The sequence below is a fragment of the Anoplophora glabripennis genome, unplaced genomic scaffold, assembly GCF_000390285.2.
Source record: "Anoplophora glabripennis isolate ALB-LARVAE unplaced genomic scaffold, Agla_2.0 scaffold1618, whole genome shotgun sequence".
Classification (NCBI taxonomy): Eukaryota; Metazoa; Arthropoda; class Insecta; order Coleoptera; family Cerambycidae; genus Anoplophora; species Anoplophora glabripennis.
The window spans coordinates 14,783-28,567 of NW_019417692.1; the positions used below are offsets into that span (position 1 = coordinate 14,783).

General features: G+C 37.3%; 1 protein-coding gene across 1 annotated transcript in view; it reads left to right on the forward strand.

The window, feature by feature from the left end:
• LOC108915624 (acetylcholine receptor subunit alpha-like) overlaps positions 1-13,785 on the forward strand; it is a 49,005-nt gene that overhangs the window by 14,750 nt on the left and 20,470 nt on the right. The window contains exon 4 of the mRNA XM_018721693.1: positions 6,911-7,091. Coding sequence (XP_018577209.1) covers positions 6,911-7,091 — 181 coding nt within the window. The remainder of the gene's footprint in view (positions 1-6,910; positions 7,092-13,785) is intronic.

Below are 13,785 nucleotides of genomic sequence, written 5' to 3' on the forward strand. Positions count from 1 at the left end.
CCAACTCTGTGTTTTCGCTTTCATTTTCAAGGGTAGCGACACCTGTGACAAAGTATACAAACTAATTATACCTACAAATTCTTGTTTGAGATAGAAATCACTAAAATTCTGGTTTAAGTATAGAATAAACATGGAGTCGTGTGTAAAATGTTGTCATCTTACTTGAGGACACAAATTATAGAATTGTTAATAAATATTAATCTGAAAATTAAATACAAATGATCCTAAGTGTCCGTTCTAGTGAGTGAAGTAGTTTGGTTATTGTGCCTGACCTAGTTCCGTCGTAAATCCAATATATTGGCAGACTAACAGTATGGTTAAAATTGAGGTACTTTGGCATTTATTTAAATTATTCTTCTGTTCTCATGAGCATTGAAATTTATTTCACTCACTAGCGGGAACCATTGCGAATACATTGATATATAATAATATTCAATTATGTTAGTTTCTTCGATGATTTGTGTCCTCATCTGAAGCTCTGTTACATGGTAAAAATATACATACTAAATCGCCCTCTTAAAACATATTAATATTAAAAATTAAAAAAAAACATTATATAATTGGGATAAAGTAATGAATAAATTTACAAATACTCGTGTTATGAAATATTAAAATGCCGGTTGACTTGTTGAATAAAACTGAAAATTACACAAACCAACTCTTCTATGTCGAGGACTTTGCTTGTACGCGATAATAAATAGCCCTCACTTCATCGCCGTTCACATTCATATTCTCCTTTGCCGGGTTTATTCCAGCAAATCAAATTTAATTTTTACCGGTACACCCCTTAAAATGCATTATTCAGCGGCGGAGTGTCCTCGTTCTCGAGTGCGAAGCAATAATTGTGACATATGCAAAGCGGAAATCCAGAACTCCCCCAGTGAATGGGCCTTCTGCTGTCATTTACTGAAAATCTACGATTTTAGCCAATACTCGATTACGTTTTTCTCATTCCCACATACAGAATAATAGTAAACCGTCCCTTCCCCACATAAAGTTTGCACTGGCGTTGTATTATGATCTCACAATGAAAAGTCCAAAGGATTCGGATCAGGTGATGAGGCAGGCCAAATGACAACTTAAAACTAATGATGACTATGTATTTATATGTTTGACGTTCAAATGACTTGCAAAGACTTCCTAGAAAAAATCTTTGATACCAGATTCCGACATAAAATTTGTGATGTCCCGGTTGCTGTCAGTAAAAGTGCATGCATTTCGGACCGCGTCTGTCCATCATCGATTAGTACGCGTTTAGAAGAGCGCGACGCTGCGTACTTCGATCTGCCTGTCGTAGGTGGCGGCGTTTATTTTCATAACGATGCAAAGTAGATGGGTATGGTAGATCCGAAGCGGAGGATAACGCGACGACTATACCGATAAACCGCCTCGTGATTCCCACAAGGAATGATATATTGGAATTGATGGGGATGGAAAGTTAATAAATAATATTCGTAAGCCGCCGAACCGCGTCCATTTTTGTAAAGGGAAATTGATGGTGTGCGAAAATGTAGGGTTTACGTCGACTAGCAAATCTCCCGCGAACTTTTTTTCGGTCTATTGTTGTATATGTGCAAGGAATGGAACAAGCTTGCGTTGGAACGAACGAATATGGTTAAATTTTGAAAGCGAAATGCAGGTTTGGCTTTGGGATAATTTCGTATCAACAAAATTTCCAGGATTCACTAAATTTCATTATTTCGGGTTTCTAACAGCTTTAGTTAAAAGGTCTTGCTCCCCTTTCAACAAAATTCGTGTAATTTAAACTACTCCTCACTATTCATCCACTTTCCTCATCTTAAAGGCAGGGTCTTCATAAATAACCCAGTTCACAAATGGTTATAGTTGCTGGAGCCACCACCCCCCTTATCTGTCATTTTCCGGTGTTTCTGCCCCCGCTGGATAGCGTGGATGCATGCATGTGACCCGAATAGCTGGCTGGTGCATAGCTCAGCCGGGTGGAATGTCTTCGATCAGTCAACGAACTCGCGATCTGGAAAATGCGGAATATTCCGTGCCTTCCGAGGGTAAATTATTTACCGGGGTAGTTCTTCGTTTCTTTGCCTCTCGGCTGTGTGAAATATCGGGGCAATTATGAAAGTTACATAAAAAAAAAGATCCTCGTCGCGTCCACAAACTTAGTGGTTAGATATCATAGTTCGATAAGGCAGACTAATGCTGGGGTTACAGAGTGCGCTACGTTCGCTATACACGTTAAATAAAGCCGACATTACGGTTACTCAGAGCACTGTGTTAATTATGTTCGGCATACTCGTTAAAAAACAGCTAGTATTATGTTCGCACAAAGTGCTATGTTCGTTATAGACGTTAAGACAATTAATATTAATATCACGCAGAGCGCTATGTTTATTGCTTTCGCTATACATGCGAAAGACAGCCAAGATTGTGGCCAGAAAAGGCGCTGTGTTAGCTATGCTAGTTACGTTCGCTATGTTCGTAAACGGTCAGTCAGCTATGTTAGCTATGTTTGCTATGTTCGCTGAATGTATTAAAAATAGCCACCAATGCATCAAAAATTAATTTTTATAACGGAGCATTTATACAGAAGTGAAAACTTTGAATGAATGTTGAAATCAGAGTATACAGGAGAATATGAGACTCTTTAAGTAATTTAATTATAGTGAATGTAACGAACATATCTATAACAGCGCTATAACATCATGACAATAGCGTAGGTACATATTGTACATATTATGTGTGGCTAAGTTCTGTTAAAACAATGGTAGCTATTTAACGAACATATTTAGCTCTATCATTACGAACATAGCATAGCTCATGTTCGTATTTGTAGCTATCTAAACAATGGTGCATAGCGGACATATCCTAGCATAGCTTTCTTCGAGGTTCTAGCACTATCCCTAAATTATAAAATTAAGTTGTCTTAACTATAAAAGGTTTAGATCACATACCAACTACTTGACTGGGAGTGGGGACAGTCTATTATTATAAGACGAGGTAAACTTAACGTTAAATAACAGAGCTGTGTCCGAACAAATGCGAAACCCTTTTTTCTAGATTGTTTATTCTCCGCCAACTAACAAAAAAAATGGCATTCATCGGTTTCGCAAAAAAAAGGAATCAATCATTTCTTTGAACTTTCCACGAACGGCACGGCCTCCGCTTTAGTGGGGGAGTATTTAATAGGCAATTGTTTTTTTGCGGCAAGGGCTCTTTTTTTCTAAACAAGCGGAGGCATTTTGTTCCAGGAACGGTCGCAGAGCGCCGGGAAAATGATGTTTTAGCTCTGCAGGAGTACATTTCGCCTCATACAGGGTCATTAGGAATGTTCGTAAGTACGTTGTTAGGTTCTGGTTCGCATAATATTGACGATAGTGTAATTCTTCCAAATTTTCCGTCGACTTCTCGTCAAATTTCTCAGAGCGCAAAGCTGAAAACTAAATCATTGAACACGCCAGAATAGAAACTGACAAGATTAAGTTTATTAAAACTCATTTTTTCTTGCTCTCCAGCTCCCCAGGGTGCTAGATTTGAAACGTTTGGCGCGACACACACCTAAAAACGTAAATTGTTAGAGGACGAGAACATGACGTTTTATGGGCTCTAAATTATACGATATCCCACCGAAGATAAACAGCCTGATCGTCTAAGGGGAGGCCATAAATATCTCACAATAAAACATAAAATTGCCGGCTATATTGCCGCGAAATAAAGCTATTGGGATACACTTTATTGAGAGTGCCATCGAATGTTTACGCGGATAAAAGTAATAGGCAGTTAAAGATGAATAGTGTCGTTCCATAAGAGAAATTGTCTAGAAAAAATCTCCAACCCCTTCCTGCTCTTCAAACGGGAAGAGAAGTATGTAGGTTTAATTTTTTCAACATAATTAAACTGTTGTGTATTAATTTCAATCCTGCAGCAGTTTTCCTGAAACAAGCCCTATAGCAATCCACTTTCCTCATTTTCCAAAGCAACCGCGCGTAAATAGTCGACATATCCTCTGTCATAAACTTATCTGAGTGGAACAATTTGTTGGTGTATGCGGAATATTTCTGCGGATCGCCGTACCATCCCGCGAAGAAACCGAATTGCATGCACCGTGACCTCCCCCCCCGTCACATCACGTCATCCTAGATTTCTCGACACAACCGTACCGAACAACCTCATGTTTGCATATCATCAGCATACACAGGCTATGTTTATTTAAGGTATCGCGACAGAAATGTTTTGTTTGATGAACCAGATGCGACGCCGAAGCTCACTCGATTCGGCAAATAGGGCGAGATTGATGAAATCTAATAATGGCAACACGTGAGCGACTTTTATCGGTCGCACACGTTGCGTTGGAAGCGTCTAGTCCGATCGCCGGACGAATAAGCTACGTACGAGACGGAGGAGTGGACACTTCCGAATTCGTAAATGCAGTTATTGTTTTTCTGTTCCCATTCGTTTAGTTAATGTACAGAGTATGGTGGTGCTTTGAAACAAGAGATAGGAAACATTATTTCAAGGGAAAAGTTTCTTATAAGCGCTAAGTAAGACTTGTCGGGTTATGAAAGTGTTTATAGGATCATAGGAAACTTGTTGCATGAAATTATATTTCCAGTCCTCTGTTTTAGTTTGATACAAATACCCTGTATAATAAATCGAAGAATAATGATTATTTAAGTGACGTATTGACGTCACAAATATGTCTTCCATTGAGTAACGCAGATATGTATCTGTGAATCCTTTCTTTATTGTTGATAAAACATGTAAAAGTTTTTTATTAGTGCTGAGAGATCCAGGATAGTTAAACTTACCGCTCTCTAGATATACACTATAAGCTCTATAAGGCGGGGTAGAACTTCGTTTCTTTGCCTCTCGGCTGTGTGAAATATCAGGGCAATTATGAAAGTTACATAAAGGAAAAAAGATCAACGTCGCGTCCACAAACTTAGTGGTTAGATATCATAGTTCGATAAGGCCGACTAATGCTGGGGTTACACAGTGCGCTACGTTCGCTATACACGTTAAATAAAGCCGGTATTACGGTCACTCAAAGCACTGTGTTAATTATGTTCGGCATACTCGTTAAAAAACAGCTAGTATTATGTTCGCACAAAGTGCTATGTTCGTTATAGACGTTAAGACAATTAATATTAATATCACGCAGAGCGCTATGTTTATTGCTTTCGCTATACATGCGAAAGACAGCCAAGATTGTGGCCAGAAAAGGCGCTGTGTTAGCTATGCTAGTTACGTTCGCTATGTTCGTAAACGGTCAGTCAGCTATGTTAGCTATGTTTGCTATGTTCGCTGAATGTATTAAAAATAGCCACCAATGCATCAAAAATTAATTTTTATAACGGAGCATTTATACAGAAGTGAAAACTTTGAATGAATGTTGAAATCAGAGTATACAGGAGAATATGAGACTCTTTAAGTAATTTAATTATAGTGAATGTAACGAACATATCTATAACAGCGCTATAACATCATGACAATAGCGTAGGTACATATTGTACATATTATGTGTGGCTAAGTTCTGTTAAAACAATGGTAGCTATTTAACGAACATATTTAGCTCTATCATTACGAACATAGCATAGCTCATGTTCGTATTTGTAGCTATCTAAACAATGGTGCATAGCGGACATATCCTAGCATAGCTTTCTTCGAGGTTCTAGCACTATCCCTAAATTATAAAATTAAGTTGTCTTAACTATAAAAGGTTTAGATCACATACCAACTACTTGACTGGGAGTGGGGACAGTCTATTATTATAAGACGAGGTAAACTTAACGTTAAATAACAGAGCTGTGTCCGAACAAATGCGAAACCCTTTTTTCTAGATTGTTTATTCTCCGCCAACTAACAAAAAAAATGGCATTCATCGGTTTCGCAAAAAAAAGGAATCAATCATTTCTTTGAACTTTCCACGAACGGCACGGCCTCCGCTTTAGTGGGGGAGTATTTAATAGGCAATTGTTTTTTTGCGGCAAGGGCTCTTTTTTTCTAAACAAGCGGAGGCATTTTGTTCCAGGAACGGTCGCAGAGCGCCGGGAAAATGATGTTTTAGCTCTGCAGGAGTACATTTCGCCTCATACAGGGTCATTAGGAATGTTCGTAAGTACGTTGTTAGGTTCTGGTTCGCATAATATTGACGATAGTGTAATTCTTCCGAATTTTCCGTCGACTTCTCGTCAAATTTCTCAGAGCGCAAAGCTGAAAACTAAAACATTGAACACACCAGAATAGAAACTGACAAGATTAAATTTATTAAAACTCATTTTTTCTTGCTCTCCAGCTCCCCAGGGTGCTAGATTTGAAACGTTTGGCGCGACACACACCTAAAAACGTAAATTGTTAGAGGACGAGAACATGACGTTTTATGGGCTCTAAATTATACGATATCCCACCGAAGATAAACAGCCTGATCGTCTAAGGGGAGGCCATAAATATCTCACAATAAAACATAANCTATTAGTACCTATTCCTTGTTGTCACAGTTGGCAACATAGATAAGATGGTAATAGAAGTAAAACCACGCTTGCGCTCCCTGGTGGCCTGGAAACGAGTAATAAACTATTACCAACCTGTTGACAGCTACCCCCTTCAGTTCCATTACGTTTATGGCGGGCTATTGAAATAAATTCAATTTACTTGATATAAAAGTGAGAGAGAATTTGAAGGAAATTAATATTACCTCAGTTTTAAACGTATGACGTCAGCTCCAGTCATTTTGGATCTCTCTGCACGTAGACATTGAGATTACGTCATCGGACGCATTTTGAGGTTATGTCACCGGCACCGCCCGTCGAGTGGGTTCCCGTCGCACCTGGTCCCCCACCTCCCCCCCCTCGGTCTTGCAAAAAACAAACAAGTGGGCTAACAGCAGGTAGTTGTTAGTTGTTGGCGGTTTGGTGGTTAGTTCGTTCCCTTACAGCGCGGACGGGAATTTCGAAGTGACCTTAGCCACCAAGGCCACCATCTACCACCAGGGCCTCGTTGAATGGAAACCCCCCGCCATATACAAGAGCTCGTGCGAGATCGATGTCGAGTATTTTCCCTTCGACGAGCAGACGTGCGTCCTCAAATTTGGTAGTTGGACATACGACGGTTTCAAGGTAAGGCCACGACGACTGGGCGAGGCTAAACGATGCGGGGTTGGACGCGAATTCGACCTGGTTGCGAGATTAGGAAAAACTTTCCCTAAAAATGACGATTTAACCATATTTTAACCGACAGGTACCATAGAACATCAATAAACTAAGACGATTTTCGCCTACGGACTATGGTCCTTTGACTTTTATTTTTGAGCGTCGAAAAAAATTTTGTTTAATCAAATTTTAAGCACAGAAACCAGCATAATGCATTGATCTTTGGTGTAAGTGAGGTTTTGAAGACCTCAACGTAATTTATCTTTGGCCATTTACTGCAGGTCACTGACGATGACCTTGTTTAGTGATATTTTCTGACGTAACATTTTGAGGTTAGGTTTTTATATAAAAATGGTACTTTTGAGGTAAAACGCATAGCTAGGGTAGAAATAAACTCATGTAGATTCAAGATAACAGATGAAAAAATCGTCTTCTTTTCTTGACCACTGAATTTATGGTACCTTTTCCTAAAACACCCAGTACTACGATATATTTTTGATCTTTTCGCATCTGAAAATATTTTGCGGAAGAGATTTCGATACAATTGGAGTTTTACACATTGAACGGAATTAGAGGGTGTGTTATTTCGACTGCTAAACTTCTATAGTGTGTTCTTTGGTTAAAATTAACACGAAAAAAGAAAATGTCGATTTTTTTGTCCCGTTGCATAAAAGAACGACGGGGATTAAATAAATCATTGCTTTTAAACATTTTTAGTACATACTTAGGTCACAATTTTTTGCCACTGTGGAAGTTTGGCAGCGGAATAATTTTTTTATAATTTATATAGTTTTGTTGCAAGAAAAATCCCGCACTCTGTCGAATTCGTTCCTGCAGATGCCCCCGCACAGCCATTCCGAGCGTTGAAATTTCGTGCATTTGAAAAAATACCACATCTCTCTGATCCCGTGCAAGATTACGATATTTCAGCAGATAGATCCGGATTTTCCCAATCCAAACCATGAATAAATGCAATTCGAATGGAGCTTTTACTCGAAACCAGATTGTTCTTTGAATATTTCATTTTATAAACGCGGCTTTTTGTTACGCGTTCGTTTATGAAAAAAAAAATCGAGAGCTTATACTCGTACATATGTCGGTTTAAGAGAGCAAGTCTTTTTTCAAATGCAGCAAATACTGTTATGTTGGCACCCATGTTGTATACAAGTTTAGGGCGGATGCGAAAGGTGAACAGTCAGTGTTTTTTTTTATGAAGGGGGCCTTCGAGACAGGGACGTCCAGCGAAATGCACATTTGCATAGTTACACTTATAGACCAGGAAAATTAGCGAAAAAAAAAGAGAAACTCGAAAAAATTCCTATCCGCGAGATTATTGTAAAATTGTCTAAAGGAACATATTACAAGACATCTTTCATCTCGTAAGTCAAAAAATTTTATTAGCTAACTTTTCTATTTAAACAAATAAGTGAGGAAACCAGTTTTTTCACTTTGCAGGGAAAACCATCAATTTTAGCGAAAAGTGACACGCAGACAGCTTATAGGGAGTAAAATTATCTACAAAATGAGACTTGTTAAATTAAAATCGGTTAATAAACAAAAAAGTTATTGCAAAAAAACAAGAAAAGTGCCCATTTTTTAATTTGTTTATAACTATCGCATTTATTGTTAAAATTTTATAAAACCTATGACAAGTTGAGGGTTTTGTCATACTTTAAAAGTGTGCCAAAAGTGGGCGCTGTAGGTGCAATAGTTTTCGCACAATTCTATTTGTTTATAGCGGAGGCTCCAAAAGTTATGAACTTTAAGCCTCTGTACAGGCGTTAATTTTCAATCAAACATGATTCTGAAAGCGTCATTGTAATCTTAAAGACGCAATTAAGCGACCTATTAAAAAATATCACCGTTTTTTTGACATTAACATTCTCAAATTGTGCATTAAAAAACCGTGCGTTTTTCGCTTATAAACAATTTGAATAACATTGTTGCTATTTATGCTATCTCACCGAAAATAGATGCAATGGATAGCTGGCAAAAAAATACAGTTTTAAAATAAAAAAAGTACCCTCTACGACCAACAGGAGCCAAGATAAGAATTTTTTTTTAAACATGGCGCAATTGTTTATAAACATTAAGACTAGAATTTTTCGCAAAATAAAGTTTACGACGTAAACTACGATTTCCCGTGAATTGCATTGAAAATTGTGGAAAATTAACGACTCACGAGCCCTTTAAAGAGAAGGTACTTGCTAAGTAAACTGTCCGGCGCACTATAATTCATTTGGACTTACGTATGGACAAAATTAAATAGCGCCTCGTAGAAAAAAAAATAAAAAAAAAACAAAAAATAGCGTTTTAAAGCTTAAGTGGAACAGATTAAGGGAAAAATTATCACGTTTCACCAGCACCCCATTTACACCCTCAAAATTGATCCCCAAAATTATAATTTTTGAAAAAAAGTACAAAACATTTTTTTATAGTGTTTGAGATGAGGAATAAGGATCCATTGTTTAAATTGAGCTAAAAAAATTTAGTACCCTTAAATTTACGAATATTTCAGTTTATGATGTTTTTATCTCTGATTTCCGCTCCTATGCATCGATTTTCTTGAAATTTGGAAAGTAGGTGGAGAATAGCTCAAGAAACAAAATACATTCTATGCTGATATGTATTTTTACCCTGGGGTTTTTACCCCTTTGTAGGGGTTGAAAATAAATTTTACCAAAATAATCGCGGAAATCGATAGAACAACTAATTTGAAGCAAAAAATGTGTCATACAATTTTTTTTGATAAACCAATACTTTTTGAGTTATTTGCGATTGAAAACCCAATTTTTCAATTGAATATTTGAATTTTCAATCGCAAATAACTCAAAAAGTATTGGTTTATCAAAAAAATTGTATGATACATTTTTTGCTTCAAATTAGTTGCTCTATCGATTCCCGTGATTATTTTGACAAAATTTATTTTCAACCCCTACAAAGGGGTAGAAACCACCCTCAGGGTAAACATATATATCAGCATGGGTGTATTTTGTTTCTTGAGTTATTCCCCACCTATTTTCCAAATTTCAAGCAAATCGATGCATAAGAGCGGAAATCAGAGCTAAAAACATCATTAACTGAAATATTCGTAAATTTAAGGGTTCTAAATTTTTTTAGCTCAATTTAAACAATGGATCCTTATTCCTCATCTCAAAAACTATAAAAAAATGTTNAAATGAAATATTAATTAAAATTTCAATTTCGGAATTATTTTACTATTATTAAATAAATAAATGAAGGTATCGTTCATTTAAAAGGTTATTTTTTACATATTAAGCCAAAGGAAACTTGTTTTTTCAATATTTTGTTAGTTATTTAATTACGTTTTTTATCTAAATTTTTAACCAAAAATTAAAATGAGCTCAGGAAAAACATTGTTTTGCAAATTCTCAAAGGGATATTTGTCTTTTATCAAAATAATTTTAACAAAAGTCCAATTTTTTCGAGTTTTTCCAATTTTTTTTTGAGAAAAATTAATTTAACGACCGATTTCGCTTCTTCAGTAGATAATTTAAAGTTTTTGTTTGTCGCATCTAAAGAACCGTAGAGGTTGTGCTCCCTGGACGTGCTCTTCCTCCCGAAGGCCCCCAGGTCCCCGAGGACGGCCCCACAGCCCCAGTCGACCCTCATCGGCGCTCCAATGGTGAACCAGGTGTTTTTCTTGCAGCGCCGATGGTAACTACGAGGTCACTCTGATGACCAAGGCCACGGTGTACTACAGCGGCCTCGTCGTGTGGCAGCCCCCCGCCGTTTATAAGTCCTCGTGCGCTATTGACGTTGAGTTTTTCCCCTACGACGTGCAGACGTGCGTTTTGAAGCTGGGAAGTTGGACGTACGACGGCTTCAAGGTTCGCGCACATAATCATACTGTTTAGCAGTCAGTGTGTGATATATATATATTTGATTATTTATCGTTCATTACTGGTGTGGTCGTTGTATAGTTTCTCGCTCCCTGTACATACCGACTGTCACGTGGGAAAGGTATAAAATTCTACGCTCTCGCTCGCCGTTCACGATCCACCGTTGGCGGTGCTGTACTGGCGGAGACGCGATTAGCCCAGGAAAAATTTCGGACGCCCCCCGATGGTGATCGCGTTAGCAGCGAAACGCGAGAGTCTCTATACTACTCAGCTCCGAACAACGACAAAAATAATTGAAATTTACTAAAACTATTACAAGTGGTTCTAAAAATCATAATTTACACATTTTTTATAGACAGGGTGTCCCATTAACATTGCGAAAAAAATCAGGGGGAATTTCCTTGACCAAAAATAAGAAAGAAAGTTTCTATAAACCTATGTCCGAAAATGCTTCGTTTCGAAGATACAGTGTGTTGACATTTTGAGAAAATACAAGGTTTTTACTAATATCTGGAGAGCCCTAATTCCGATTTTTTTGAAATTTGTTATGTTTGTTTATAAAAACGGTAGACGTCTTCTGACGTAATTTGATTTATTTTATCTATTCCAGCGGCGTCCGTGGACTAGCTCCTGTTGATATTAATAAGTAAACGTATGAGACGTCACTGCTTTTTCTTAGGTGTCACATTTTTTTCTAATTATGCGATTAAAAATACAATATTTTTCATGTCATTGCTGTTTGTTAAATATTTTTTTATGTTTCTGTTAATATTAATTAATTTAAAAAATATTATTTAGTGAGTTATTGTTTCTCAGCATGTTACATTGTTTTTCCTTCAAATGNCCCCCCGCCGTTTATAAGTCCTCGTGCGCTATTGACGTTGAGTTTTTCCCCTACGACGTGCAGACGTGCGTTTTGAAGCTGGGAAGTTGGACGTACGACGGCTTCAAGGTTCGCGCACATAATCATACTGTTTAGCAGTCAGTGTGTGATATATATATTTGATTATTTATCGTTCATTACTGGTGTGGTCGTTGTATAGTTTCTCGCTCCCTGTACATTCCGACTGTCACGTGGGAAAGGTATAAAATTCTACGCTCACGCTCGCCGTTCACGATCCACCGTTGGCGGTGCTGTACTGGCGGAGACGCGATTAGCCCAGGAAAAATTTCGGACGCCCCCCCGATGGCGATCGCGTTAGTAGCGAAACGCGAGAGTCTCTAGTAGTGCTGGCAACTGAAATCGGTTTTTTGGATAGTCAGTTAACCGGTTTCGGATAATTCGGATTTTTATGAAATCCGAAAACCGGTTATTCGGTTATTCGATTCTTCAAATATCCGAAAACCGGTTATTCGCTTATTCGAATCATCAAATATCCGATTATTCAAATAACCCATTATTCGATGATCTACTTCTTTTTTTTTAGACATCGATTTGTCCGATTGCAATTGACCTTTTTTTGTTGGAGATCGATTTCTTCGTAAACAAATTTGACTTCCAGATTTTTGTAGACCTTTTTTTTTAGACAATTTCTTCGGGTCTGTCTTTGTAAAGCACCGATTTTCAGATATCCGGTTTTGACGATTTAAGTAACGGGTTATTCGAATAACCGGTTTTAGCAACTATTCGACTAACCGGTTTTATCTGAAATCGGTTTTTACGGAAACCGGTTAACCGGTTTCACTTTTTTCCGGTTTTTGCCACCACTAGTCTCTAGACTACTCAGCTCCGAACAACGACAAAAATAATTGAAATTTACTAAAACTATTACAAGTGGTTCTAAAAATCATACATTTACACATTTTTTATATACAGGGTGTCCCATTAACATTGCGAAAAAAATCAGGGGGAATTTCCTTGACCAAAAATAAGAAAGAAAGTTCCTATAAACCTATGTCCGAAAATGTCGTTTCGGAGATACAGGGTGTTGATATTTAAAGAAAATACTAGGTTTTTACTAATAGGTATATGGAGAACCCTAATTCCGATATTTTTGAAATTTGGTATGTTTGATTTATTCTATCTATTTTTCAGCCAGGTTTTTATTCTTCTTTTTTTTTTAATTTAAAATTTCACAGCAAAATTTTTAAAATATGGAAATGTATTACTTTTTGACATAAAATTTAATATTTTTAAATTCTTTTGCCAACAAATATTTATACTAATTTATCACAATTGTTTTAAAAAAAATAAAGTAGTGTATTAATTTTCAAAATTAAAGTTTAAGTAAATAAAATATTTTATTAAAAATTTCTCATCTAACATTTACTTAAGAAAATTTTTGTACTTTTTTCGAATTTCTAGGGCCCCCCTGCCCCCGTTGGCGACGCTCTTGGATGTAATAGTCAATGCTATGAACAACGTTCATAGAACAACTGAAATGAACTGTAGAGCAAACGAACTACGGCCCTGTTACAATCACAAATCGCGTTCCCGAACTCTAAAAATAATTTTTCCACGCGCATGTTTACGGAATATCGGTACGAAACGATTTTTTAGAGAGATTGATCAAATCTGATATTAAAATCGATAACGCTACAATTTTTCCTGGGTTAATTTCCATCCAGATAGTACGAAGTCAAACCGATAATAGACATTTTCGTGTAGCCTGGCAGCATAATACTACTTGCATGTCCTGATGTGAAATGGGCGCAATAATCGATTGAATATGGCGGCTCTCGACTCTCAGAACACCGCTACCGCCCTGGTTCCCTACAGGCGGATGTCCACTTTCGCTCGTTGATGGTGAAAGTCACCACCCGGGCAAATTGTACAGTAAATAAAGCTGTTTCGGTAA